This window comes from Mustela lutreola, chromosome 10 (assembly GCF_030435805.1).
Source record: "Mustela lutreola isolate mMusLut2 chromosome 10, mMusLut2.pri, whole genome shotgun sequence".
Classification (NCBI taxonomy): Eukaryota; Metazoa; Chordata; class Mammalia; order Carnivora; family Mustelidae; genus Mustela; species Mustela lutreola.
The window spans coordinates 12106047-12133670 of NC_081299.1; the positions used below are offsets into that span (position 1 = coordinate 12106047).

At 57.3% G+C, this 27624-nt stretch overlaps 1 protein-coding gene across 11 annotated transcripts in view; it reads left to right on the forward strand.

Annotated features, from left to right (window-relative positions):
* The window catches only part of ARHGEF10L (Rho guanine nucleotide exchange factor 10 like), a 156103-nt gene that overhangs the window by 30642 nt on the left and 97837 nt on the right, over window positions 1-27624 (forward strand). For 10 of the 11 annotated variants that reach the window (XM_059134833.1, XM_059134830.1, XM_059134838.1 and 7 more), the window contains exon 2: window positions 23687-23766. In XM_059134833.1, coding sequence (XP_058990816.1) covers window positions 23730-23766 — 37 coding nt within the window. In that variant the 5' untranslated portion in view covers window positions 23687-23729. Of the gene's footprint in view, window positions 1-15054; window positions 15079-23686; window positions 23767-27624 lie in introns of those variants that run through there. The other variant, XM_059134835.1, reaches the window with a different exon arrangement.

Here is a 27624-nt window from a genome sequence, read left to right on the forward strand (position 1 = left end):
TCTGTGGACTAATAGTGGTGTTTTGGGGTGACATCCCCCCTGATCTGTTGACAGCCAACTCTTCAGGAGCCCACCTTGTCTCCCTGGGCTCCACAGAACCATTGCCCTCTGAGCATGAATTACCTCATCACTGTTGGTGGTAGAAGCAGCAGGAGGTTTCCATGATTGGAGCCACCGTGTCTTCCTGGGGCAGAACAATGGGCTGAGATGTCCTGGACTGGCAGCCTGTGCCCTGTGGAGGCTCTTCCCAGGGCCCCTGGCTCACCTGGGAGCAGGTACAGAGGATGCCAGGGAGGAGCAGAGCCTGCTCTGCAGACCAGGGCAGCCTGGGACCGTGAGCCTGGGACATGGCCACCTGGCTTCTGTCCCGGCTCCGGCATTCACCTTTTATGACCTTGGGCAAGACACAGCCCTCTGTGGGCCTTGGTTTCCTCATCTGTAAGACGAGAGGCAGGGCTTAGTGATCTGTTGATTCCTCTCAAGGCTGATGTTCTGAGAAATGGGCACATTTGGTATTTTTGGTCTCCTGTAGCTTGTTGGGTTTCTCAGTGTCACTGAAGATGTTCTGTCCGAACTTGCCTTTCTCAGAAAGTGAGGTGTGTGTGTGGAGGTGCATGTCAAGTGATCTTAGCACCCTGGAGAACCCACGAACTGGTGATTCTCATATAGCTATGTACTGTAGGCTTGCCTGGACAGCCTGCTAGGAATGCGGATTCTTGGGCCTTACCCCAAGAGACTCTAAATTTGTAGTTTGGACCGGACCTTAAAATCTACATTTTTAAAAAATAAGGATTTAGTTATTTATTTTAGAAAGAGAGTGTGTGTATGTGAGCATGGTGGGGAGGGGCAGAGGAAGAGAGAGAAACTCAGGCAGACTCCATGCTGAGCGTGGGAGCCCCATGTGGGGCTTGATCTCATGACCTTGAGAACATGACCTGAGCTGAAGCCAAGAGTCAGGTGCTCAACTGACTGTACCACCCAGGTGCCCCCAAATCTACATTTTTTTTTAAAGATTTTATTTATTTGTCAGAGAGAGAGAGAGAGAGTGAGCACAGGCAGACAGAAGGAGAAGCAGGCTCCCTGCCGAGCAAGGAGCCCGATACGGGACACGATCCCAGGTCACCGGGATCATGACCTGAGCCGAAGGCAGCCGCCCAACCAACTGAGCCACCCAGGCGTCCCCAAAATCTACATTTTTAAAAAAGCCTCCTCATTCATGTGGTTCTCAAGTCTGGAGTTCAAGGGTCACACTTTGAAAAAGGCTGTTAGGCTCTCTTTGAACCAAGCAGTGCTTAGAAGAATGGCCCGCTGGGGTTGGTAATGGCTTTGTCTGGTCCTGCACAGAGACATCCTCATCTGCAGTCACAGCCTTCTGTAGCCGGTGACCTCTCTTCCCTGTAAGCTAGGGTTTTCCAAACCTGGCTGGTTACTGGAATTTCCAGGAAGCTTTAGAACAAAATATGAATTCTTGAGTCACCCCTTAGAGATTCTTGGAACCAGTTAGATCTCAGCTGGGACCCAGAAATCTCTATGTGTTAAGACTCACTAGGTCTTCTGTGTGTCTATTTGTCATTCATTCAACAAGTATGTGTCAAGGCTTGCCATGGCCCAGCCCAGGGGAGGGTGTCGGGGACATAATTGTTAGGCCAGTTGCAGTCTTGGACATTATGTCATCTGTTCTGCAACCTGGTGAAGGAGCTACACGGTGATTACACGGGGATGCTTGGCCAGGTTGGGGAAACATATCTAGAAAATGGTTGGGTTGGACAAAGTACCTGGGGCAAGGCTGGGATTTCTGGGTAGTTTAGCTCTGGTAATTTCCAGATTGAAGTAGGGCCCCGAGCCCAGTGTCCTCTGGTCACTACTTGTGGACTCCTGTCATTAGTTCACCACTTATTTATCCACCCACCCATCCATCCACCCATCCACCCATCAACCCACCCACCCATCCATCCATTTACCACCCATTCATCAATTCATCATTTACCCACCCACCTACCCATCTACCCATATACCCATTCATCCATCATCTATTCATCCATTCACCCAGCCATCCATCCATTATCCACCCCTCCTTCCCTCCGTCTGTCCATCTATCCATATGTCTATCCATCTACCCACCCATTCATCCATCTTCCGTCCATCCATTATCCATCATCCATCCACCCATTCATCCATCATTCACGTCCCATCCGCCCGCCCATTTATTCATCATGCGCCCATCCAGACCCACCCATCCACCCATCATCTCCATCCACTCGTTAACTTGCCCACTTACCCATCTACCCATGAACCCGCTGATCCCCCCCACCCCCCCACCCAATCATTTATCCATCCATCATCTCTCGAATCTCTATCACGTGCTGAGTACCGTGCTGGGACCGAAATGAAAGGCATTCCTTCTGCCCTCAAGGAACTCACAGTCTGGTGGGGGGTCAGAAAACAAAGCAAATGATTCCAACCCAGTTGTCAGGTGCTCAGACGGGCAAGTGGCCAGCTCGGTCAGTGGGCACCATGAAGAAATGTCCCCACAGTCATTTTGTGTCAAGGCCCAAAATGAAGGTGGCAGTGTCCCAGGCAGATGAGGTGGGGCACAGCTTCCAGGCCAAGGAAGGGCCTTGCCCTTGGGAAGGCAGGTGGTCACGGCTGGTGGGGGGAGCCTCTTCTGCTCCTGGAGCTCAGGCTGACTCTTGTTTTCCATGCCTGTTTCCCTGTGAGGTCTGGCTGGCAGTAGGTGCTCAGCAAACGTTCATTGTTGGTCAGTGGGGAGGTCTGTGCCATGCTGAGGAGTTTGTAACCAGGGGGCTGTAGACCGAGTGCGGGCAGGGGAATGACACCCTCCTGTGCGCTCCTCCTACTGGGTGGGGGGAAGGGGGAGGGGACTGAGGGGCCTCCCCGGCTTTCACCCCTCCTTGGCCTCCTCAGCCTTTAGCCCTTTCCTCCTGCGGGTCAGAGCGCCTGCACGCTGCCACCTTGGCGAGCCCGCGGCAGCTCTCCATCAGGTCTCTCCTGCAGCTCAGGGCTCTGCCTCTGTTTGGGGGTGCTGGTGAGAGGGCCGTGTAATGTTGGGGGGTGGGAGTGAGTAGATGCTGTGACAGCTAAGAGCCTTGGCTTCCGGTTCTGATCCCCGCTTTTGCCTCTTATTCCCTGGCTGTCCCGTGTGGCCTCCGTGTTTCAGCTGTTTCCCAACCTGTCCAGTGGGGGTAGGACAGCCTCTCCCTCCTGTGGTTCTTGGACTGTTTCGGAGAGTTGTCGTACACACAGCACTTAGAACAGTGCCTGGCGCGCAGGGAGCCTCTGATGGGGTGAGCTGACACATGGGGCTCTGGGGGCCGACGGGCTGGGTGGCCTGGGTGGCTGGTTCTTTATTCTCGCAGCCGGAAGGCCTGGTTGGAATCTCACCTCCACCTCTGACTAACCGCAGAGATCTGCGAGCGGACTCAGGCTGGGAGCTCAGGTTTCTCACCTGTGAAACGGGGCTTGACGCCCCTTGGTGCTGCTGGCTGGAGCGTTGAGTCTGACAGCCCGTTCGCTGCCTCAGACTTACTATTGAAATCAGAAAACCGAGGTCTAGACCTGTAGAGTGAAATCTCCATTTGATGGTTGTGGTGTGGACAGCCACTTCCCCAGCCCACTGACTCGGGAGGCGAGTCTCACATCTGTCGGGCCACCTCTCTTGGCCCTGGCCTTCCCCTTCGCATGGCCTCCTTGGTTCCTGGGATCGTCCTGCGACCGGGGCTCTGGGTCTCCCAAGTGGGGGGCTGTGGGGCAGAGGGATGCATCTGGTCTGCAGGGGGTCCTGGGGGGCAGGGAAGATCTGTCCTTCCCGAGCCAGGCTGGATCTGGGTGCCCTGGAGAGACTGGCTCGGCCCTGTGCCTCCCACCTCATGATCCAGCTTTGTTTGAGTTCTCAGGGCTGAGTGATTCGTCATGCTGACGCCCCAAGGAGATTTGGGTCTCAAGCAGGTAAATATTAACCGTACAAATCCAGGTCTGAATGTAGATCTCTGGGGCTGGCTGCTTGGGGGCCTGCCAGGTTCTGAGTTTCCCCCGAGCTGCTGGGAGGGAGGAGCCCTCCAGAGGAAGGAAGGGCACCTGCTCCAAGTCAGGCGGCAGCGTTCGATTGCCATTACTGTCCAGTGGTCTGGGGCTGCCCTGTTTTACATGGAGGAGGGAACTGAGGCACAGAGCAGGCAGGAGGCCTCCTCCGCTTCACGCAGCTAATGGGATGGGCCTGGGGTTGGCACTGGGAGGGTCTGCCTGCGAAGCCTGTGCTTGCCGCCACCCCTGGTTTCTTCCTGCTGTTAGGACCACCCCAGGGGCTAAGGGGCGCCCTCTGGCTCCTCTGAACCTGGCCCTCAGATTCCCTCTTTGCGAAGTGGGGACAGGTGGTTTGGGGTCCCTGGCAGGCGGGACCAAGTTCAGGACACTTGAGTGCAGGGGTGCTGTGGGCACGCAGGGAGCTTCCTCTGCTCGAGGCGTGTGAGGCTCTGCTGGGACCTGGGCTGGGGTTTGGGAGTCTCCTGCTGGCCAACCAAGCAAGGCTTCCCTTGAAGACCGGGTAGGAGGCCCTGTGGGGACACTGAGGGCCCCGCCCCACTTTTTGTCCTCTTGGTACTGTCACACGAGCAAGAATGAGAACACAGATTTGGGACTTCAGACCCTGGGTTCGAATCCCGTGTCTTACTAGCTGTGTGATCTCCGGCAGGCCTTTGCCTGCTTTGGTCAGAGGTTCCCGCGGAAAGATGGGGATTGTAACTCCTGTTTCACAGGGCCATTGTGAGGATGGGGGGATGGTCTGGGCCAAGCCGCGAGGACATAACATAGCAGGTGCTCAGTGAGCCCCTGGCGTGGGGGTCTTCTGAGGCCTGAAGGGTGAGTGGAAGCCACGCCTCCCTCCCCGTGATGCTGGGAGCCAGGAGCAGGATGGGGATGGTTCTGTGCACAGCTGCAGATGGGGCAGAAGGGGGCACCAGCTCCACAGTGGGGGTGCAGTGTGGGAGCTAAGACTGGCTGGAGAGAGAGGGAGATGTTGGCTTTCCCCTTGTTCTCCCTCCCCTGGCCCTCCCCACGGAGGCCCTTCAGGCAGAGGGAGCCGCAGTGTGGCCCTTGGCTGTTTTGGCAGCGGGGGGCGGGGGGAATCAGAACCCCAGGAGAGGAGGTGACTGGCTCTGTGTGGGTGGGAGTTGGTGGTGGGACCAGGCTGACGCCCGGCGCAAGACCCACGCGATGCTGGTGCTGCGCTGCGTCCTCAGCTGCCTGGGGCAAGTCCCTGGGGCTGGTCCCTGGGGCTCTCGGGCTCCCTGCCTCTCTGGCTTGCCCCTGAGCCAGCTGTGAACAGAATATTCTGTCACATGGTTCACTAGACTGGCCCTTCCTCTACCAGGAGACTTTTTGTTTTATTTTCTTTTACTTTTCCCTAATAAGGTCTCATGTGGCTCTCTTGTCTGTCCTTTCTTGGGGCCTGGAAGGCTTATGACTTGGCCCTGGGGAGGCTGTCCCAGCAAAGCCCCACTGACAGTGGCTGGGCTGCACGGGCCCAAGTACGCGAAAGCTCAAAGGGAAGCCGAGGGGAGGCATCAGAGCTGTGCAGACCTGGCTGGCCTAGTCTCCAGCTGTGTGACCTTGGGCAAATCACCTCGCCTCTCTGAGCCTCCGTTTTTCTCACTCAGTTCAATCCAAGTAGCACTTAGTAAGGCCTGTTAGATGCTAGGTTATGGTACTAGAAGTTTCAGGCAGAGCAATGAACAGACTCAGCCCCTGGCCTCTGGGCTTGAGGTCTGAAGAGTGAGCGGGGGACTCACGTGGGGACCTGGATCTGGACCTCGAAGCATCGGAGATCTCCTGAAAAGGCACGTGAAACAACACGCAGGGCTCTAGATTTGAATGGGACCTAAGGAGTGGTAGTCATGAGAGCAGAGGCTGGGATTTCTGGAGAATGATTGCCAGGTCGATTTCATGCTCGCCAGCAGGAAAGCGGGACACTATTTCTAGAGAAACAGAGTTGATTTTCTGTGTATACTGCTGACATGAGTCAGTGTCCCTGGTTGTCACTGAGGCTGACTTGTTCCCATATATGCCCCGAACTTTGCAAGAAGGAAATGCAGCCCTGGGTGATATTCTAGAGTCGTCCATCCCCGGCATACGGTGGGCACCCAAGAGGTGTTTCTGGAACTAGTGGCACCAGAAACACATCCTAGTGGGGGTGTGATTGATGTGGGGAAGGAGGGTCTGCTCACATAAGAGGGTGTCCTATGTAGGAGGGAGGGGGCCTTGTTCCGAGTGACTCCAGAGAACAGAATAAGAACAGGTTTTAGACCCTTGTCATGTGGGACAAAGGAAGACCCAAATGTGAGAGTGTGGTGGGGGATGGGGACTGAGGCCCAGGGTAGGGCAGGTGTGTATGGAATACCCAGTCTGTCCCAGGCATGGTGCGAGGCTCAGTGAGCCCCATCAGGGGAAGGGGACTTTTCCTTGTTTATCCACTGATGTCTCCCAAACACCCGGAACAGTGCTGGGCTCGTGCAGGTGCTTCATGGACATAGGTTGAACGAATGAATGAGTGTGTTACTTAATCGGATCTCAGCAGCGTCATCACATCCAGTTTGCAGATGGGTAAACTGAGGCCTAGGGAGGTCAGGACACACATCTGCTCCAGCCGCTCACGGGGGGAGTCAGGATTTGGGGTCTGGGCTGCTGGATTTCAAAGCCCGTGCTCTGAGTCACCCCCTTGTCAGGGTCTCCCGAAAGGGATCTTGTGCTTGCTGACAGGTTGCCTTTCACTCTCAGTGACCCCTCCCTTGAGAGTGATGGAATGTGGGAAAATACAGAATGCTCGATGCAGAAACAGTAGTGGGTTAAGGCCGTGGGGCCCTGGGGGTAACTGCGGCCACGAGCTCCTGCTTGGACCAGTGGGCGCTCGTTCAAGGAACTGGGTTAGGAGGGGATATGATGCCACCAGCCCTGGGGCCCTTTCAGGCCTGGACTGAGGTTATGGTCATCGTCAGCCACAGCACAGGGTCGGAGGGCCTGCTCAGGCAGTAGCAGGCACATGGCTGTGCCTTCCCTGGCCGGCGCAGCAGGGCCTGGATCTTAGGCCGTTCCTGCCTGGGGACCTTCTCTTGGGTGGTAGCCGGATGGGCCCGGGTGAGGCCAGACGTTCATAGGAATATGTCCCTTCCCTCAGCTGGCCGCTGGGTGGATCCAGACAAGATTGCCCAGTGGACTTAACACGTTTGCCTTGGGATGCTCTGGGAGCCCAGGGCTGGGACCCGGACAGAGGGGGCTCCTTGCTGGGGCTCTGTTGGGGGGCAGTGCAGCGAGACCCCTCTCTGGAGGCCCTGGGTGAGAGCACTTAGTCTGCTGGCCCTCCAGTTCTCCTCTTCCTCCTCTCCCATGGGCTCCCCGGGGTCCCTGTGGCCCTGTCTGCTTACCTGGGGCTTGTCCCAGGCAGCAGACTGGCGGCTGGCCGGTGGCTGAGGAATGAGGGAGCTCCAAGGCACGGCCCCATCGCCAGCGGGCCTGGGTTCGGATCCTAGCCCTCCCATCACGGACCATGTGACCGTGGGCAGCCTTCGTACCATCTCCGCGCCTGTTTCCCGATCTGTAAACGAGGATGATGGTCACAGTGCCTCTCTCTGAGGGTTGTGGTAAAGACGAGGTCATGAGAGGAGTGAAGATCTCGGGCGAGCTCTGGGCCTCTCGTGAGCAGTTAGTAAACGGGAGGTGTTGGGATGCTGACCTCGGCGCTCCTTGGTGGCACTGGGCAGCCCAAGGAGCTGTCGCCTTTTGTCTGTGCCCAGGGCCTGGACCCTGGACTCCACCTGTGTGAAACTGCTTGGCATGGGTGAGTGTCTGGGCCTGGTCGCTGGGGAGGGAGGAGCAGGCCCTTGACTCCCGCGGGAGGGCTCCTACCTTCTTCCCTCCCTCTCTCCTGCTCAGACGCGCTCATCGCCGTGTGTCCCATCGCTTTTGTTCACTGAGGAGCATTAATCGATGGATAGGCACCCCCTTCCCCATCTACGTTCAGGCCCCTCCCAGGAGTTCCTGCCGCCCCCCAAACTCGCCCCGCCCCACCCCGGCAGCTCTGCCTGGTCCCTGCTCCGTTCTCCGCCCGCCAGACCATCAGCTCCACAGAGCAGGCACTGATGAGTAAGTGTTGAGGTTTGGGCTATGACCATGCGCTAGACCGGGCTTGGGGTCACATCGGGGAGTGGGGCACAGTCCCTGGCCTCCGAGAGCTCCCAGTCTGGTTGTTGCTTTATTAAGGCCAAGGTGGCTGTTCGGTGCTGACAGCGGTGCCTTGTGTCCAGGGAGGAGAGGCATCTGATGGGAGAGGTCATGGTCTGCCCTGTCCCTCCCTCTGCCTCTCCCTCTGACCCCAGCTTCTATGTTCCAGAGGCCGGGCCAGGTGGTGGGAACCCAGAGAGAAGCCGTTTGTGGTCTCTGCCCCTCAGCCTGGTGGGGAAGAGTCGCAGAGTCCTGGTACCATAGCGAAATGCAGTGTCTTTAGGCTTGTAGCCTGCATTATCTGCCATGGAGACCAGTGACAACTCTGGTCGTTGTGTCCCTGTGACTAATGACGGCCGCATTAGCAGGCCATTATCTGCCCTAGATTCTCTAAGGACTTGACCAGGTGCCCTGAGACTGGGGACTTCCGCCTTGGTACTTCTGTGGTATTGCCAGGTAATTCTGTGCCCTGGAGGAGGTCTAGCTGTGCCCTGGCCGCTACCTGCCACGTGCCCGTAGCAGCCCCCTTTCCTGCTAAGCTGTGACAACCAGAATGTCCCCAGATATGGCCAGAATTCCCCGGGGGGACAAAAGTCACCCCCAGTTGAGAAGCTGCCTTAGATGGATCCGTCAGAAGAACCGCCTGATTCCAGGTGGGATGGAAATTTTGAAATCCAATACCACCTCCCCCACAGAAAAAATCAAAAGAGGAAAGAAGTGCCCCCAACATCCTGTATTCCTTGGCTGGACACATGATCTGGTTTGGCACAAAGCGCACACATCCGCGGGGAGGTGGGAGGGCCCTTGTGGCTGGAGCAGCTCGGTGCTCTGGCCCAGGCCACCCAGCCCAGGACCTCTGGCAGGAGCCACCCCGTCCTCGCCAGGTTTGGGTGTGCCCGGCTCTGTGTGGCTGTGATGTCAGGCAGGTCACCAGATGGCCACCTGGAGGACACGGGACCTGTGTCGGTCCTGGGAGAGGAGAGTCAGAATGGGCGGCTGTCCTCTGAAACTTCTCCCTCACCTCACAGTATCTTGGTTTGTGGTGATGCGTGGATTTGTAAAGTGTGGTACGTGCCTCCTTGCAGCACTATGGGCTTCAGGAGGCCAGGAACCAGCCGGTCTTGCCCATCAGCAAATCTCCAGAAATTTCCACGGTGCCCGGCGTACAGAAGGCTCAGTAAATATTTGTGGCATGATTAAGGGGTGCTTTTGGATAGCACAGGGATCCAGAGAGATAAAGCCTGGCTTTTCTATCCCCCAACGTCCCCCCTTGAACGCTATTGATCTCCAAGATTCCCAGAGCGAGGGGGTGGCGCCCAGAGACGACCTCTCTAACACCAATGGTACACGAGTAGGTGTGTGACCTCCACCACTCACTTCCGGCACGCATCCTGATTTGGAAAGAGAGGGCATCCCTGTCCTCTGACCAACACCTGGGCCACTCAGACAAGCCTTGGGTGAGCCTGGCAAAGCCTTGGTCTTGGCAAGGAGTGGCCAGCTGTCCCTGTGTGCGTCTGTCCCTCTGGCCAGCAGTGAGCACCTGCGTGGTTCGAGCTGCAAGCAGGAACCAGAGCCGGGGTCCCATTTCCCCAGGCCCACTCTCCTTCCGTAGGTCACTTGAAGATACTCCTGACACTGTGACAAGGGGCAACCCTGGGCAGGCTGGGGTCACTGTAAGTTATGGCCTGAACGGGGACTGTTGTCCCTGAATTTAGCAGAATATATCTGAGATGCAGCGCGCGAAAGCAGGCCTCCAGACTCTTGCCTCTCTCCACAGCACTGAGCCCAGCCCGGGAGCTGTCCACAAAGGGTCTCTCTCAGCCAGTCCTGAGGCCCCACCTCCACCTGACCAGGGATTTGGATTCGGATTCGGGGAATTGGAAAGTCTCCCTGGCAGCATGCACCGACTTTTGGTTGTTTCCACATTTCACACCAACTAAGGGAACTTTGTATGGCTGTTGGGTTTGGGGATCCTCCCCTTTTCTGACTTTGACCCCATTTCCTGGAATCTTCACTTGAAAAGCATCGGGAAGCGGGTGGAGGCTGGGCGGGGAGGCTTCTACAGCTGTGTGTCCGCCTCAGGGTCAGGCAGGGGCGGCAGGCTGTCTCGGGGCACGTCACTGGGCACCCTTTGCCCCCCGTGGGGGCTGCTGCACTGTCAGACACCGCGGGAGAGGCTGCCCCCTCCCTCCCCCAACAAGCCTTGCTTGCATGGACCTCATCTCCACTGGGGCCCTGTCCTTGTGGGCCAGGTCTGCCGTCCCCGTTGAAGGAGGTCGTTGGGCATTGATTCACTCAACAAACATTTCTTGGGCACCTACTGTGTTCCAGCCGCTCAGTGAGGCACTTGTGGGCATCGTTATCTCATTTAATCCTTATAACAACCCTCTGTGGTGGGATTCTTGTGATTTTCCTGCTAAAGAGGGGGCCAGGGACCAGAGAAGGGGAATCAGTCTCACTGTCACAGCGAGGCAGTGGAGAGTCGGGACCCCCCCCCCCCCAGGTTTGATCCCAGAGGTCACGCTCCTCAAAACAATACCGGGGGCACGATCGTGGCAAAAGGGGCACCTGAGGACCCCCACCTGCCCCTACAGGGCCAGGGACTGCTTTAGAGCAATGGCAGTCCTAAGTATCGCAGCCCCGCCCCCTCCCGGGCAGGTGGCCGCCTCTCTGGGAGCGGGATGGAGGCGGGGTGGGCTCACCGCTCAGGGCGCCCCTCGTGGTTCCAGCCAAGGGCAGGCACACTGAGAGGAGGGAGTTTGGGAATTTTTTGTAGGGCAGGGCTGGGGGCTGCATCGGAGTCACCTGTTCCAAAGAGCCCTGTTACTGCCTTGGTGAGCACAGGTGTGGACCTTGTTTGAGTTGGTAATGAAGGAGGACCCGTGCTTGGATCCAGCTCCCTGTTTGGGTCAGCATCCCGGGGCGGACTCCAGCCCAGGGCAGCGGGATTCAGGGCAAAGCCATTTCGTGGTTGACACCATCCCCCAGTCTCCCTGCCCCCCATAGGCCCAGTCCAATTTCTCTGCTCCCTTCCCACAGCCCCAGGCAGCGCCTCCTCCCAGGTGTGCAGTTAAATGCGGGGGTGGGGGGGGCTGGACCTCCTGGTCTGCGGAGGGAGGGGCAGCCTGGCACCAGGGAAAGGCCCAGACACACCTTGGATGCAATCAAGGTGCTTCTGAACTTCGGACAAATTGCTCTACTTTCCTTCCTTCCAAGATTTTATTTATTCACTTGACAAAGACACAGCAAGAGAGGGAGCACAAGCCGGGGGAGTGGGACAGGGAGAGGGAAGCCCAATGTGGGGTTCCATCTGGGATCATGACCTAAGCTGAAGGCAGATGCTTAATGACTGAGCCACCCAGGCACCCCCCGCTCTACTTTTCTGAGCCTCAGTTTCCTCATCCGTATAATGGGGCTGATCCTGTCCCCTTGTGGGATGGCCTGCCCCCTCATGGGATGGCCCGCTCCCTGGTGGGGCTGGCAGGAAGACACAAATTTCTGACGCCCCCTCGCAGGTGGGGAGAACAGAGAGCAGCTGGAAGAGGCACTTTGCTAGGGGGGCGGGGTGGGCTGGGGGAACATTAGGACTGAAGTGCTGGTTGCTTTGCGAGCTCAGCCGGAGCTATACTGGGCTGTGCGGTGGAGGCCTCCGTGTCCCCTGGGACCTGTGCACGGCTCGTGTTTCCGGAGGGCCTCGGATGCTGCCTGGCCAGCTCACCCTGCCTCGGCCGGTGGGCTGAGTATTTTTAGCTCTGATTTTGCCGAGGTTTTTTCTGCCCAGACCTCTCTTATGGGACAAAACAGATGGCGCCCTCCCTGAGAGAGACAGAGCTTGGGTCTGAAGAAAGGGACTTGGAGCCAGACTGGATCCTAGTGGGCTTTGAAAGGGAGGCCTTCTCTGCTCCCCGTGGCCAGCCAGCCTGGGCAGCGGCGCTGGCCTCACCTTCTGCGGCCCCAGCTGGAAGCTGCCTGCCCTTCCTTGGAAAGCTGAGCGTGTGCCCGGGTTGCTCACCTGCCTGCGTGGGCAAGACTCGTGTGTGCACCTGCCTGCCAGAGTGGCCGAGGGGGGCGGCGCTTGGGACCCCGGGGTCTTGTCCCCTCTCCTGGCCACATGCTTCTGACTCATCAGAACAAGAACGTGGTCATTTTGGGAGCGAGTTTTTAAAAATAGTCCCAGTCCTTCCTCCAGCTCTGCCCCACCCCTCCCTGATCACACCCTGGCGTTGGCCCCAGACCTCTTCCCACACTGGTTTTGGGGAACCGCCTCCTGCCCGCCTTGGCCGGGGATCTGTTTGTGAAGCTCTCCTGGGAGGAGCGGTCCTGGCCACAGGCTGATTTCAGGGAGGAGGTAGCGCGGGCCCAGGAGTGGGGACGCCACGGGCCTCGGCCACCTTCTCCCCACTCCCCTCTCCCCCCAGTAGCAGTGGTGGGACTGAGCCCAGGGCCGGCGTGGGACCAGGAATCCCTTCATTCAACTCAGCAGGTGTGTGTTGAGGGCTGCTGTGTGCCAGGCACCGTCCCAGGGGTGTGGAGAGAGGAGTGAACAAAATGCTTAGGCTCCCACCTTGGTTGAATGCACATTCTAGTGGGAGGAAGCTGATAGAAACAGCTGAAATGTCCAGGGGCCCAGAGGCGTTAAATGCTAAGAAGATAGGGCAGTGGCTTGATGGGGATGTGTGTGTACTATTTCAAAGAGGATGGATGGGAAGGCCTGTCTTTGAGCAGAGCTCTGAAGCAGGTGATTGAGCCATCCATGTGTATGTCTGGGGGAAGAGCATTCCCGGCAGAGCAAGTGCAAAGGCCCTGAGGTAGGGGCATGTGTGGGTGTGTGAGGAGCTGCACCATAGTTGTCGTGATTGGGGTAGAGATGCTCTGTGAGGAGAGGTAGGATCTCCATTCTGAGAGGTAGTGAGGATCACACCATGTAGAGCCTTATAGGCCAAAGTGAGGACACTGGCTTCCACTTTGATGGGGTCGGAAAGCACTGGAGGGTTTGAGCAGAGGCCTAACTGGGCTGCTGTGTGGAGAACAAAGCATGTGGGGTGAGGGGTGAGGGTGGAAGCAGGAGCTTCCAGTCAGGGGCTGTTTTAAAGGTCCAGATGCGAGGTGGTGACGGTTTGGCGGCAGCCGGGGAGGTGGCCAGAAGTGGTAAGAGTCTGGACGGACTTAGAAGGTAGAGCCAACAAGGCTTGCCGAAGGATGAGATGCAGGGGTGAGAGAGAGGGGGAGTCAGGGTGAGGCGGAGGCTTGTGCCCCAGCCGCTGGCAGGCGGGTTCGGGCATCGGGTGAGCTGGGAGGCTGGGAGGAGTCGGGGAGTGGGCAAGGGTTGGTGTGGACATTGACTTCAGGATGCCCGGCCGACCATGGAGCGGACGCGCCCAGCAGGTGTGCAGGGAGAAGCCGGGATGGAGTTCCAGGGAAGGTCAGGCCGGGGGGTGTCCCTGCAGAGAGGGTGTCCCGAACTGTGGAACAGCCGAGGTTGCATGCAGGGAGGCATCTTCCAGTCTGATCAGAGTCCTGAGCCCGGAGCACCCACTGGGCCCTGTAGGAGGAAAGGGGGTGGGGTGGGAGCTGCTGTTGCAGAGGGAGGGGAGCAGCCGGGGGGGGGGGGTGGTGGTGCAGGAAGTGGAGGATGGGGCCCAAGCACGTCCACTGGCTTTGGCATCTCGGAGCGGTGGGGGCAGACACCCCCCCACCCCGACCTAGATAGCTCAGCAGAGAATGGGGGTTGGTCCTGGACAAGGGGCACAGGCAATGTTCGCACAAGGGGAGCAGGGGAATCTATCTGGTGGTGGCTTGAGCCCGTGTGGGGTTGGTGAGGTTTTTGGATATTTGATCCTTAAGAAGAGCAGTCATGTGCCATCTTTTCGTTCGCAGGGAATGATCCGGGGCAGGGGAGCCAAGGTGTCTCTGGGCTGTCTCTCTTTTTCCCCAGAAAGACACCCTCTCCTCCTCCCACCCCCAGCCTCCAGGTTCCTCCTGGCATTGGCTCAGAGTCCACGGTCCTTCATGTTGTCTAAGCGGGGTCTGCGTGTCTAAGTCGGGGGGTGCCGGCGCTTCTCCATCTGAAGGCCCCCGGGGTAAAGAGGTGTGGGTCTCTGAGCCCCTGCGGTGGGGAGTAGGAGGCACATGGCCCATCTGGGACCATGCTGGTGTCCTGTGATGTGAAGCCATCTTCCTGACTAAACCCCAAATTCTCTGCTCGTGGAAGCGTCTACACAGCCTGGGGAGGGGGGCAGTGCACAGGCCCCAACAGAGAGTGGGTGCTTACTGGGGACAGTCGGGAGCTGGGGCACTTCCCTCAGCTCCAGCCGCTGGAGCCCTGTGGTGGGGTGGGGGTGGAGAGCCAGGGCTGCCGGTGTGCAGGGGGTCGTGGCTGCGGGTCAGCTTCTATCCCTGACCTCTAATCTCCTTGCCACTGCCTGCTGTGCAGTAATGAGCCATGCCTTCTGGTGAGTTCCTGCCCATGCCAGGCAGCACTCCTTACCTCATTCATCCCTCCTCCAAAGCTGAGATACCTCCCTCCCCTTGGTGCAGACTCAGCTAAGAAGGTTCTAGCATGTAGCGGAGCCAGGACCGGAATACGGTTTGACCCCAGAAACCCAGTCCTAGGCTCTGATCTGGAAAGAAACACAGGGCCAGAGTCCACTGGGCTCCTGGTCAGCAAAGCAGGCTGGGCTGCCCACACTTCATGCTCCTGGAGTGTCCCATGGGCCACCCCCTGCCGGGCAGGTGCACCTACAAACCTGAACTTGGGCCTCTCCTTTGTTCCTTTGTCCCCGGGCTGAGCTGGGGCCCTGAGGGCAGTAGGTGTGCAGTGAAATGCTTTTTGCGTGGGGACAAGGACAGGTAAGCTCGTCAACATGAAAGCAGGGGAGCCTGAGTCCCCCGAGGTGAGGGAGGGGGACTTGGAATGCCAGAGAAGCTTATGTTGCTGCGCTGTGAGTCCCCTTGGTCTCGCCATGCCTGAGGCCACTCAGGGACCTCGGGTGCTCCTGAGGCAGGGACCTGATACCTGGGTGTCGGGGGGTGAAGCAGTCAGGCCTCAGCATCCCCTCTCCTTGAGGCTTTCGATCAGCTTGCGGCGCAGCTGGGAGCCACCCAGGCAGTCCTGGCCCCTGCCCCTGGCATCGCCTGTGTGCTGGGGGTGGCTGGCTGGCTGGGACGCGCCTCTTGCCTGCTCCCCCCACCCCTGCTTTCACTGGCAGGCTTGGCCGCCTTCCCGGGGAGGTGCCCTGGCCTGGAAGGCCCAGCTCTTCTGGCCTCTCTGCCCCTGCCTGGGCTTTTCCTGCAGGCCGGACGTTCCGTCCTTCCCCTATATCAGCTCTGTCCAGTTGCACGGAGACAGACCTTCCTTTCCTCGTCCTGCCTTGTGCTTTGCGGCAGTTGAGGCAAGTGTGAGCCTCAGCTTCCCCCATCTGAAAGGGAGAGGAGGCCCACCTCTCAGGTCTGGTTCTAGCATGGAAATGCCATGTTGCTAGAATGAGTTGCCCGGAGCCACACTGGTGCTAGATTGCCCTGGAGGGGGCTACTGGGGAAACAGGCTGGGAAGGGTTGAAGGGGTAACACAAAGTCCATACTGCCCCCCTCTGGCCTCCCGACTGTGGGCCGTGGGGCCCCATCGTGTGGACCACCCAGGAGGTGGCTGAGGGCCAATACCCTCCAGGGATGAGAACAGGACAGTTCAGCCTGTAGGAGGAGGCTTTGCCCCTGGCCCTTCAGCGAGGAACCTTTTGACCGGGGCTGTGGGGGGCGGGCGTGAGAGGAGGGAGGGGACTGGGGACCCGTCTGGGCAGCCCTGTTTTATGTACATGGCCTGGCAGCTTCTCCAGGCTGGCTCTGGTTTCCCAGGCAACAGCTCCCAGGGATCGCCCCTGGAGGGGTGCCGAGTGGGTGGGCTCTTCTGCCCAGAGGCTTTCTCCTGGGGGCTGCTCCCCACCTGTCCTGCCTGGAGATCATGGACCAGGGGCACGCCTAGGAAGTCAGTGGGGGAAGAAGGTTAGCGGGTGGGGACGCCTACTCCGGGCTGGGACAGAGCCTCCATTGTCCAAGGCTTCAGCCTTTCACCAAGCCTCACCCCTGCCCACAGCGGAGGTTGCTCCTCGTAGCCCCTCCTCCCCCCTTCCCATGGGGGAAGCCAATGGAGTGGCCTGGCGTCTAGTGGCTGGGGAAGCTGGCCGCCTTGTCCCTCTGGCATTCGGAGGCTGGGGGTCGGGTAGGGAAGATGCTTCCCTCTCTCACCCCTGCACTCACCCACCCCATGTTTCCCGGCGTATACTCCGTGCTGGGGATCCTGCTTAGAACTAGCCCAGGGGTCCTGCCCTGGTTCCCCCACTCACAGGGACTCCCCGCTCAGGAGCTGTGTGGTGGGGGAAGCTCCCTCAGTCTCCACCTCGGCGGTTGGGGCTAACAGAATTAACAAAAGGACACTGTTCAGTATGCTCACTGCATGGCTGTGAAATGGTGTCAAGAGAAGGTCACCTCGTGACCTCAGGGCTGGTGAGGGTCACAGAGGACAGCGCCGGTAGTCTGGTGGGCGGTCTGTATAGACTCAGTGGGACAATCTGCAGAATGGGATGCTGGTCCTCAAAGAGCTGCAGGAGCCGGGCAGGGAGCTAGCATGGAGTAAGACCCCCGCAGCGTGGTCAGTTGTCATTTCATTTATACCTGCACGTGACAGCTGAGGCCAGGAGGCACAGAGGGGGACTAGCTTCCTGCGGTCTCACGGGTCTCTGTCCCGGGCTCTGGCTCCTGGATGTTCGCTTCTTGCTGGAGCTCCTTGGTGTTTCCTTGGAGGAGTTGCCTTGTCTCTCCAGGATTGCGCCCCGAGCTTCCAGCGGGCAACCGCTTGCACCCAGGGCAGAGCTGCAGGTGGCCTGCTGCTGTGAGCACAGTAGCTGGTGGTCCCCCTCCCACAGGGTGCTCTGTCCACGACTTGCCTCCCTGCCCCTCCCCCTGCCTCTCCCCCTTGGTCCCTGCCTACCCCCCCCCCCGCCTCCCCCCGCCCCACGCCGGGGTCTTTCTGTGCAGGGCAGGGGATACCTGAGGGGCCTGGAGTTCCCACTTCTCACCTGTGCTGTGCTTCTCTTTACATCCGGCAGGAAGCCCAGTAGCCACAGCTGCCCCAGGCCTGGGGACATGCCCGCCCCACAGGTTCCACAGAGAGTAGGTCCCAGGCAGGTGAAGTTTCTTAGCTTCTGTGCTTAACTCAGTGCTGCTGAGGGGCTGTTGTCCTTCATGTGGGCTGGTGCTCTGGGCACAGACATGAAGAGAAGTCAGAACCCACGGAGGGGGTTGGCTGTTATAATCAGGGCTGTATGTGTCCCAGAATCACTGGGCCCTTTGAAAATGGACTTTCCCTGGCTGCATCCTGAGTTGTCAGAGTCATGGGCTTGGGACACATGTATTTTTTTCTTTTCTTTTCTTTTCTTTTTTTTTTTAAAGCTTCACAGCCAGCTTTGGGAACCATTTCATGAAATGGGTCGGGGGAGGAGAAACTGGGTCTGGGTTTTGAAGGTTAAGTAGGAGTTTGCTTGCTGGTTGTGAGCGGGAGTTCACATAAACAGCCTGAGCAAAAGGACCCAGGAATGTAAAACAGGTTGGCAAGGTTATGGGCCTGAGGAGCCTTCATGAGAGCTGGAGCAGAGTTTCCAGTTGGGGAGGGCCTGGGAGCTGCTGAGCCCTGAGAGAAGGCAGTGGAGGGGGTAGAGGTGAGTCTTTGAGGGCCTTGCTTGGGTCCTAGACCTCATTCCGAAGGTGACAAGGAGAGTCTGAGGGCCTGTGCTGTGGGATATTCACGGTGACTGCAGGGGGCTGGGGGCAGGTCAGCCCTGGGTCTGTCTGACAAAAGGCCAAAAGCCGCAGAAACATCTGGGAGGCCTGGTTGCTTGGAGGAGTCCTGGTCCTGACCAGCCCAAGCTCTGGTTCTTGCTCCCCTGTCCCCACACATTTCTCCTGGCTTCCAGAAGATGCACACAGCTGCCTCTGAGATCAGGTTTGAGGTGGGTGGGTGGGCCAGAATCTGTTTCTTGTTTGTCTCCTGCCAAGGCTGCCTGGCAGTCCCCTTTCCTGCAGCAAGGCTGCCTGACTTGGATAGGCCAACACCAGCTGCTTCCCCAGCTTCTGGGACTGCATTTCTACCTGTCTGGACCCCTGCCCATCCTCCTCTCCCCCACTGACCTCTTGCTCCAGAGGCCAGTTTTCCCTATCCTCAAACTCTGGGCCTGACTCGGGCAGCCTCCCTAATTAACAGGAGTAAATCTTCAGGCTTCCTCCAGGAAAGAGGGCTGGGGCCACTCTTGATTATGGGTGGGAGATGGCTGGGAGTGAGGTGATCTTGGGAGAAGGGGCAGGTGCAGGCAGGCACAGGGTTTCCCACTGGGCCTCTGGGCTGCATGGACCTTGAACTCTAGAGGGAGGAAGAACTGATAAACTCGTGGATTAAATTAGAGCTGGGAAGATACCTGCTCGAGTGAGCAGGGCTGCGGAGGGTGGAGGGAGGTGCTCCCTCGGGCTGCGCTCAGCTTGCTGGGTGGTCCGGATCACTGAGCTGACCCCGCTTGGGCCCACCCTGCAGGCTGGGAGCTGGGGCTTCCTCCCTGCCTCCTCTGTCTCTCGCTCTGCCTGCACGTGGCCGAAAAGTTACAGCCTCCTGCTAGCCGTTCTGCCCCGGGGTAGCTGGAAGGAGAGCCCTGCTCACGGAGTCTGCCTGTCTTGGCGGTTGTTTCCCAAGAGCTGACCCTCAAGAGAATAAAGTTGTCCATGACCCTGCTGCCCAAGCTCGGGCCAGCGAACGTCATAGAGCTAGCAGTGGCCGGTATTCGCGGAGAGCACTCTCCGTGTGAAATGCCTCGTTGCATTGGCACGGGACCTCTGCGTGGCAGGGGCTCGGAAGGGAGGTGACAGCTGTGCTGCCGGGAAGTGGAAGAGCTGGGACTGGAACTCAGATCTTGCAACGGATCCCACCCTTTGCCTGCTGCCCTTAGGTCTCTGCCTCTGCAGAAGGAGAGCCGCGGGCCCTTCCCTCCCAGGCTTGGCTTCCGCACCTGAAAAGCCAGACAGAGGGTCCTGTTCAGCGTAAAGGCTTCCTGGTTCTGACCTGCTATGATGTTTTTGCCTTAATGTTCTTATTTATTTATTTATTTATTTAAAGATTTTATTTATTTATTCAAGACAGAGACAGTGAGAGAGAGCAAGAGAGGCGAGAAGGTCAGAGAGAGAAGCAGACTCCCCATGGAGCTGGGAGCCCGATGCAGGACTCGATCCCAGGACTCCGGGACCATGGCCCGAGCCGAAGGCAGTTGCTCAACCAGCTGAGCCACCTAGGCGCCCTAATGTTCTTTTTTAAAACATGGGAATGGTTATTTTTATTGTTCTTTCTTAAAATGCTCACCTGAGCCCAACACCCCTACCGTCTGCGGGCGTTTCCTTCCTGGCCTTTTCCTCTGTGCACTTTTCAATCCACGTGGCTTCTGTACTCTGGGGACTCCCTTTGGTTTCCCACTGGCTTGCCTTCACCAGCCCGAAGGCGTCTTTTGCCAGAGACTGTCATGGCAGGACGAGCCTTTTCAGAGAGACCCTCGTTTCAGAGAGCCTCACAACACCTTTCTTCTTGCTCAGACTCCCACCTTGAGAGCGCCAGACCATGCTTAGCTCAAGGAAGACTTTAAAAAAATAAAAAAAAAAAAAAGGAAATAGCCAAGTGACTGCACCTGTTTGCTTAAGCACGTTCACGCCCCTGACCTGGCTCCTTGCTTGTGGCAGCCTGGGGGAGGGTCTGCGCGGGAGCCGTCCTGCCCATTTTACAGAGGGGAAGCCCGAGACTGTGAGAGGCTGAGGTCGCACTGAGAGGAGAGACAGAGCCCAGCCTGCAGGCGGGTCTGGCTGCCCCAGGCCGCTTTCCCCACGTCCCCGTCCCCGTAGTGAGCCTCCCCGCAACCGGGGCCCCACCCTTCCCGGGGTATGGAATCCACACACTGGGCCCCGCTGCTGTCTCCCGTTTTGGTGCTGGTAGCTTCAAGGGCGGGCATCTTGGCGCTGACTGAGCCTCCTGGCATTGTGTGGTTGGCCTTAGGTATGCTGCTGGGAGCCCCCTGGGACAGGTGGTGGGACCCCCTTTGCACAGATGAGGATACTCATGAGACTCAGCTCACCTGCTGGTGGATAGGAGACTCCAGCCTGAGTCCCCGGCTTCCCCAGCGGAGCTGTGCCCACCGCAGCCTGTGTTAGAAGGGTTCATGATGGCCACGTACCAGCGTGACCCGGGACCCTTCCAAGGGCCTTACATGTGTTTACTCTTAATTGTCTTAGTAACCTGGTGAGGTGCTATTTTTTACTTATTTTATTTTAGGGAGAGAGAGGCAGAGTCCGGGGTGGGGCAGAGAGAGAGAGGGAGAGAGAGAATCTTAAGCAGAGTCCATGTCCAGCACAGATCCTGACGTGGGGCTCTGTCTCATGACCCTGAGATTATGACGTGAGCCAAAATCAAAATCAAGAGTTGGACATTTAAAAAAAAGATTTTACTTATTTACTTGACACACAGAGTAAGCAGGAACACAGGCAGGGGGAGTGGGAGAGGGAGAAGCAGGCTCCTTGCTGAGCAGGGATCCTGATGTGGGGCTCAATCCCAGGACCCCTGGGATCATGACATGAGCCAAAGGCAGATGCTTAAGGACTGAGCCACCCAGGTGTCCCAAGAGTTGGATATTTTAACCGACTGAGCCATCCAGGTGCCTGAGGCACCTGGGACTACCTGTTAGTCCCCATTTTGCAGATGAGTAAACTGAGTGCCAGAGATGGGGGCTAAGTGACTCATCCAAGGTGTCACAGCTCCCGAGTGGGGAGACCAACATGGCGTCAGGTAGCCTGAACTTTCTCCTAACTGTTGGGCCATGAGGGTGTCTAGTGGCAGCGATGGTTGCCCTGAGAGACCCCTACTCCCTCCCCAGTACCCTTCTGAGGCTAGGGGCACATGTGTACAAATGGTGACCACAGGGCTATGGACGTGCACGGAGCTTGCGGGTCCGTGTCCTCGCCTGGAGACCTCACTGCCCCAGATTAGCCTGAAGCAAATGCCCCCAGATTCTAGCGCCCAAGTCCGGAGAGGCGGTGTGGTTAAAGGAGGGAGAGAAGAGCTTAGAGCCAAGCCTCCTGCCGAATCCCCGTGTTGTCACCTGTTCCCTTGCCTCTGGGACCTCAGGCAGATCCCTCCTTCTCTGTGCCTTGGTTTCCTCATCTGTAAATGCAGGCAGGCAGGTAAAGCTCTGGGCTCCATACATGCTGGTGTCTCTCTTCTTTCCTGGGGAAAGCCTTGGGCTTGGAACAGGGGATAGGAATCAACCCTAAAAGGTGAAGAGAAAGGGGAGTACAGCTTTCTGGGCTGGAGGGAAAGGATCCTGGGTTTCTGCATTATCAAAAAATTGTATCTGAGCAGCAATTTGCATACGGGCTGGGACTAGGCACCTCTCTTTTCCCTCCTGTAAAATGGGCATCAGTCTTCCTGTTACTTCCTCAGTGGTTCCAAATGAGCCCCAGGGAGGAGGGGCCCTGCGTGAGGAGGGCTGTGTGGCTGTTGTGGGATCTTTTGACTTGCGAGGGAATTTGCAGACATTTTTGTTTGTTTCCCAAAGCCCTTTGCCGAAGATAAAATTTTAGTCTTGACAGTTCTGAGTTCGGGGCGACAGGGCACTGCCCCCTATGTAGTGGAAAGTAATTTGCGTCCAACCAAAATGCAAATTGCATTCTCTTTGACCCAGCGATCCACTTCCAGGCTCGTGCCCTAGAGGCTCATGTATCCATTTGCTCAAGGCCCTGTGTATGGGGCACATGAGTCACTGCCTTGTTCAGATCGTCAAAACCCTGGGGATCCCTCGGCATCCAGTGGTAGAGTTACATCAGTTACGATAGAGCCAAAAAAAAAAAAAAAAAAAAAAAACCCAAAAACCCTGTACTACGCAGCCGTTCAGAAGAGCGAGGCTGATGTCTGTGTCCTGGTGTGAACTCATCACCATGGTTCTTTTTTTTTTTTTTTTTCATCACCACTGTTGTTAAGCTTAAAAAAAAGGCAAGTGGGTCACAGCAGGTGCAGTGAGCCCCTTCCCCCCGAAGTGGGAAACAAGACGGGGATGCAGGTACAGGGATAAGCAGGATACTCATGGAACATTCAGGACCCCTAAGGACCTAGTGCGGGCAGTCGCTTCGGGGGATTGGGGCAGACTGGGCGTACTTAAGCCGTCTGGGGTTTGAGAGGCCCTAGAGCGTGATGAACTAATGAGCATGGTGTTGGGGGCTCACGGCCTGTGTTCGAACCCTGGCTCTGCCGCTCAGTAGATGTGTGATCTTGGGCAACTTAACCACCCTGGGCCTCATTTTCTCGTGGTTTGGATTAATAGCTGTTAATATTTGTAAAATGCTGAGAACAGCATCTGAGCCATGGTAGGCGCTATGGGAACGTTGGCTGTTATTAATTAATTGCCATTTACATGCGTTTTACGTTTATTTAGGAAGCCAGTTTAAAAAAAAAAAAATAATAAAGCCTTTAGGATTGGAGAGGAAAGCAGGCATGTAGCCAGTGTGTGTCAGTAGCCAGTGTGTGTCAGAGGCTGATTGGACTGGAGGGCTCCTGCTTTCCCTCCAGGACTGGCTCTCCTCTCTTCAGAAAGGCCTAGAAGGACAGCCCCTAGCTCAGGATGAGGGGTGCCAGGAATGAGTGGGAAGAGCCTTTCCCTCACTGCTGGGACTTTTGGCAAGGCTGGTGAAGCCCCCACCAGGAAACAGGCCAGGAAACACTGGGCTCCCAGTCCAAGCTTTGGGATTCTGCCCCTATCTCTGGCCATCTGCCTCTCTGCATCCCTTCACTTCCTATACACCCATGTGCCAAGGCCAGTGGCCCCTCACCAGCTGGCCAACTCAATGGGGCTGGACGGGGAGAGACAAAGAGAGAGTAAATGCCCTTCGGTGGGGCTGCAGGTGGGGCTGGTGTGAGGGGCCCGACTCCGGGGGGCTGTGGTCACTGGGGGGCTGGGATGAGGGCGTGTTCGGCCACATCCGTGACAGTTCAGGCATGATCCAGCTTCTGGAACACAGGGGCCAGAGCATAAGCCCGACCTCTGGGGCTGGATTTCATCTGCAAGCCAGAAGGGAGGAAGGGGGTTATCTAGTGGGCCCACCAGGGTCCCCACGGTTCTCTAGGCACTGTGCCAAGGGAAGGTCTGTGGTGGCACGGGTTTTCTGGGAAGATGGGGTTATAGCTCTGCAGTTGCTGGTTTTCTGGGTTAATGATTTATGGGGGATGGGGGCTGGGCTTTTTCCAGTGCCTTCCAGCGCTCCGGCAGCTGCTGGGGAAGGCGTGGGAGAGTGGGTGGGCTGGAGTGCACAGACTGAGCCAATGACCCCTCTCTGCTTGTTGAAACTTTGCCCTTGAACTCCATCTAATTAGGTTTCTGGCCTTTTTTCACAGGCGAGCGGCTGGGACGGTGCTGGTTTGAGCTGGACCCTGTCTGATGGCTTCCTCCAGCCCTCCTCCACAGACTGCTACAGGTACCGTACCCCAGGCTTCCTGCGCGGCCCTCCTCAGGTTGGGCCACGGGGCTGGTGGTGGGCACTAGTGCTGGAGCAGGCTGAGCCTGCCTGTGAATCCCGTTCTGCCACCGGCTAGCTGTGCCCCCTTGGGCAGGTGACTGCCTCCTGCTGCCTCAGTTTCCTTGTCTGCAACATGGAAGTCATAATCTCCTTCTCCAAGAGGAGGCTGTAGACAAGGGATGGTTCTTCACCTGAGATCCCCTGGAGATTTTAAGCTTTTTTTTTTTTTTTTAATTTTATTTATTTATTGAGAGGGTGGGCGAGAGAGAGAGAGCACAAGCAGGGGCAGGGGCACGGAGAGGGAGAAGCAGATTCCCCACTGAGCTGGGAGCCCGATGCGGGGCTCGATCCCCGGACCTCGAGATCGTGACATGAGCTAAAGGTAGAGGCTTAACGGACTGAGCCTCCCAGGCGGCCCTGGAGATTTTAAACTTTTAAGAGCACAGCCCACAGACATGACAACAGGAGTGGCGTGCTTGGGGGTGGTGAGGGTTGAGGGGAAGGGCCGGGTCATCAACAGGGCAGTGTTGTCAGAGTTATGGGCCGCCTGTCTTTGGATCATCCTCTGGGGGCGCGGAGAGCAGACAGGTGGCCAGTAAAGGCTTTTCCACCAGCACAGCCCTGCTGTCGACACTGTGCACTTAGTCAAGCGACTTGGTGTCTGCATGGCTTTGCTTCCTCACCCATAAACATGGGGACAGTAATGACACCCTCTGGGGTGCTATCGCAAGGCTTAACCATGGAAAGTGCTGGCGTGTGGTAATCAATCGCTCCATGAACAGGAGCTGTTATGCCTGTGGGTGTCGCAGGACAGGGGGCTGATGCTCTGCTCTGAGCCCGGGGCGGAGACCATGAGGGGCCACGTCCTCCCCGAGCCTTCGTGTTCTTCTCCGAAGGGTGGGGACCCGCACAGTGAACCCGTCTTCATGGCACACGGGTGGCTTCTCAGGTCTCCTGCCTCTGGGTTGGCTGTCCCTGGGCTGGGCCAGCTCTGGTCTAGCTGCCTGTCCAGATGGGCGGGAAGGGCTCAGTTCAGCCCTCAATTATCCAGGGAGGGACCTCCTGATTTTTCCTTCTGATAAGGAGCCCTGTCTGGACGGCCCAGTCTCAGTCTCAGGAGCACGGGAACAGAGCTGTGGGGAACAAGGCATCTCCTGGTGTGTGACTGTGACTTGGGTCGCAGGAGGCTCCCTGCTCTCTCTCCTGCTGTGGGCATTTTGCACCCTTTCTCCGATTCACCAAAAAGTGAGGGGCGCCTGGGTGGCTCAGTGGGTTAAGCCTCTGCCTTCAGCTCAGGTCATGATCTCAGGGTCCTGGGATCGAGCCCCGAATCGGGCTCTCTGCTCAGCAGGGAGCCCGCTTCCCCTCTCTCTCTCTCTGCCTGATTGGGATCTCTCCCTCTCTGTCAGATAAATAAATAAAATCTTAAAAAGAAAAAAGTGAGAACAAAATGACCTTGTGATTACATCAGCTCAGTTCCATTCAACAAACATCTGACCTTTATTGTTCCAGTTGTATCTGATATTGCTGGCTGGTATCAGGTGCTAGAAACGGGCTTTCTGCCATTTGCTGATGGTTGGAGAGCTTCCTGCGGCCTTACCAAGTAGAATTCAAATTCCCCCAAACACCTCTTCATGGTCCTACGGCTGCCAGCCTCTTTGCTTATCATGTCTTCGGCTCCCCTGGGTTCCAGGCCGCGTGTTCTCCCCTTCTGCTGTGGCCGCAGCCTGGGGTACCAGCCCCCGTCGTGAGCCTGGCAGACCTTTATTCATCCTGCGAGGCTCTGTGCAGGGGCGGCCCCGTGCCCAGCGTTGTGCCAGGCCCGGCCAGCGCGAGCCCCCGGATGTCCCTGGGCATGGCTCAGGCCCTGGGGTTCCAGGATCATCTCTTGCCATATTTGCCTGCCTCTCCCTGCAGTGAGCTCCTTGACACTGAGGGGCTGAGTCTTACTCATCTTTGAACCTCCTGGCCCCGGGGTCTGCTGGGAACAGTCTCCTGGATGCAGACGTGACTATGACCGTCTTGCCTGATGTCCCTGCACACAGTCCAGGGCCGGGGGCTCTGTGGCCGGGCCTGTGCCTGGGAAGGCCAGTGTATTTCCCCCAGAGCCCAGGGTGGGGCTCGGACTCGTGGCAGTCACCATAATAATCATAGATAATGGTAACACCACGGCAGGCCCTGACAATGGGCGGGACCATTATCGGCAATGAGCCCGGGCCTCACACCTGGCTATCTCACGTTTGGCTCCCGACACCTGTTGGTTCACTCTGCCTTCTCCCTCCTGTCCCCTGTCTGGGCCTCCCAGCAACCCCGAGAGCCGGTCGCTATTCCTGTCCTCGTTATAGGTCACTAAGCTGCAGCCAGGGGGCTACTGAGACCCTGTGTTCATAGGTCGGCATCTAGGAGAGCTGGGGTTGGAGCCTGGTGGTCTGACTGACTCCCTGGTCACCACCTGATACTGGCCAGGCACATGGGGACCCCACTGCGACTCAGGCCGATTTAAGTACGAGGGACCAAGGACACTGAGGCTCCTGGGGTCAGGGTGCATCTGTGTGTGGTGTCAAGAAAATAATGGGTGGGGACTTTGTAGTCTCATTCTATCATTTTTAAACTTATTTTGCTTTGTTTTTCAAGATTTAGAGCATGTGCGCGTGAGAGGGAGCTGGGGAGAGGGGCAGAGGGAGAGTGAGAGAAGCAGGTTCCCTGCTGAGTGGGGAGCCTGACCTAGGGCTCCATCCCAGGACCCTGAGATCCCGACCTGAGCCGAAACCAAGAGTTGGATGCTCCACCAACAGAGCCACCCCTGTGCTCCAGTGTTTTTAAACTTTTAAAACCACAACCCATAGGGGCGCCTGTGTGACTCCATCAGTTAAGTGTCTGCCTTCAGCTCAGGTCATGATCCCGGGGTCCTAGGATTGAGCCCTGCATCAGGCCCCTTGCTCTGTGGGAAGCCTGCTTCTCCCTCTGCCTGCAACTCCCCCTGCTTGTGTTCTTTCTCTCTCTCTCTCTCTGTCAAATGAATGAATGAAATCTTTAAAAAATAATAAAATAAAACCACAACCCACAGGCATGAGAACAGGAGTGTGCACATACATGTGTACGTGTGTGTGTGTGTGTGTTTTCAGCAGATACTTACTGTGCACCTATCATGTGCTGCACACTGGAGTGTAACAGTGAGCAGGACAGACTGGAATCCTTCATGAGCTCACATTCTCGTTAGGACACAGTAAAATGCATAAAAGTGTCAGCCATCACCACTGACGAGGGCCATAGACAAAAGTAGAGCAGGCAGGGCCATCAGGGAGTCCAAGGGTGTCTCTGTGGGCTGTTTTGGTCATCTGGAGATGACCCAGAGTAAAGACCTGAAGGAGGTGAGAGCAGGAGAAGATACCTGGGGAAGAGCATTCTGGACCCCAGGATGGAAGGTGCAAAGGTCCTGAGGCTAGAGCACATCTGGCACGTTCCTGGTGCACCAGGGAGACCAGTGTGGCTGCTGTGGAGTGAGCGAGGGGAGAGCGGTGGAAGATTCGATACCCCCTGTAGGTCACAAAAACAATTAATCTGGCTTCCAGCTCAACCCCTGGATTTCCTTTATTAGTTCATCATCTCAGGGCCTGGTGTCCAAGGGCTCAGCCAGCTTCTGGAAGCAGCAGGGCTCAGTGGAGAATGTAGAATGGGAACGAAGACAGAACGAGCTCCGAGCTGGCTCCCCACTTACTTGATGTAAGGTTGTGGGTGTGTCACTTCACTGCTTGAATCTCTGTGGCCTCGTCTGTCCATTGGGGGTGGTCGTGAGGCTTAGACCAGGAGCTGCGT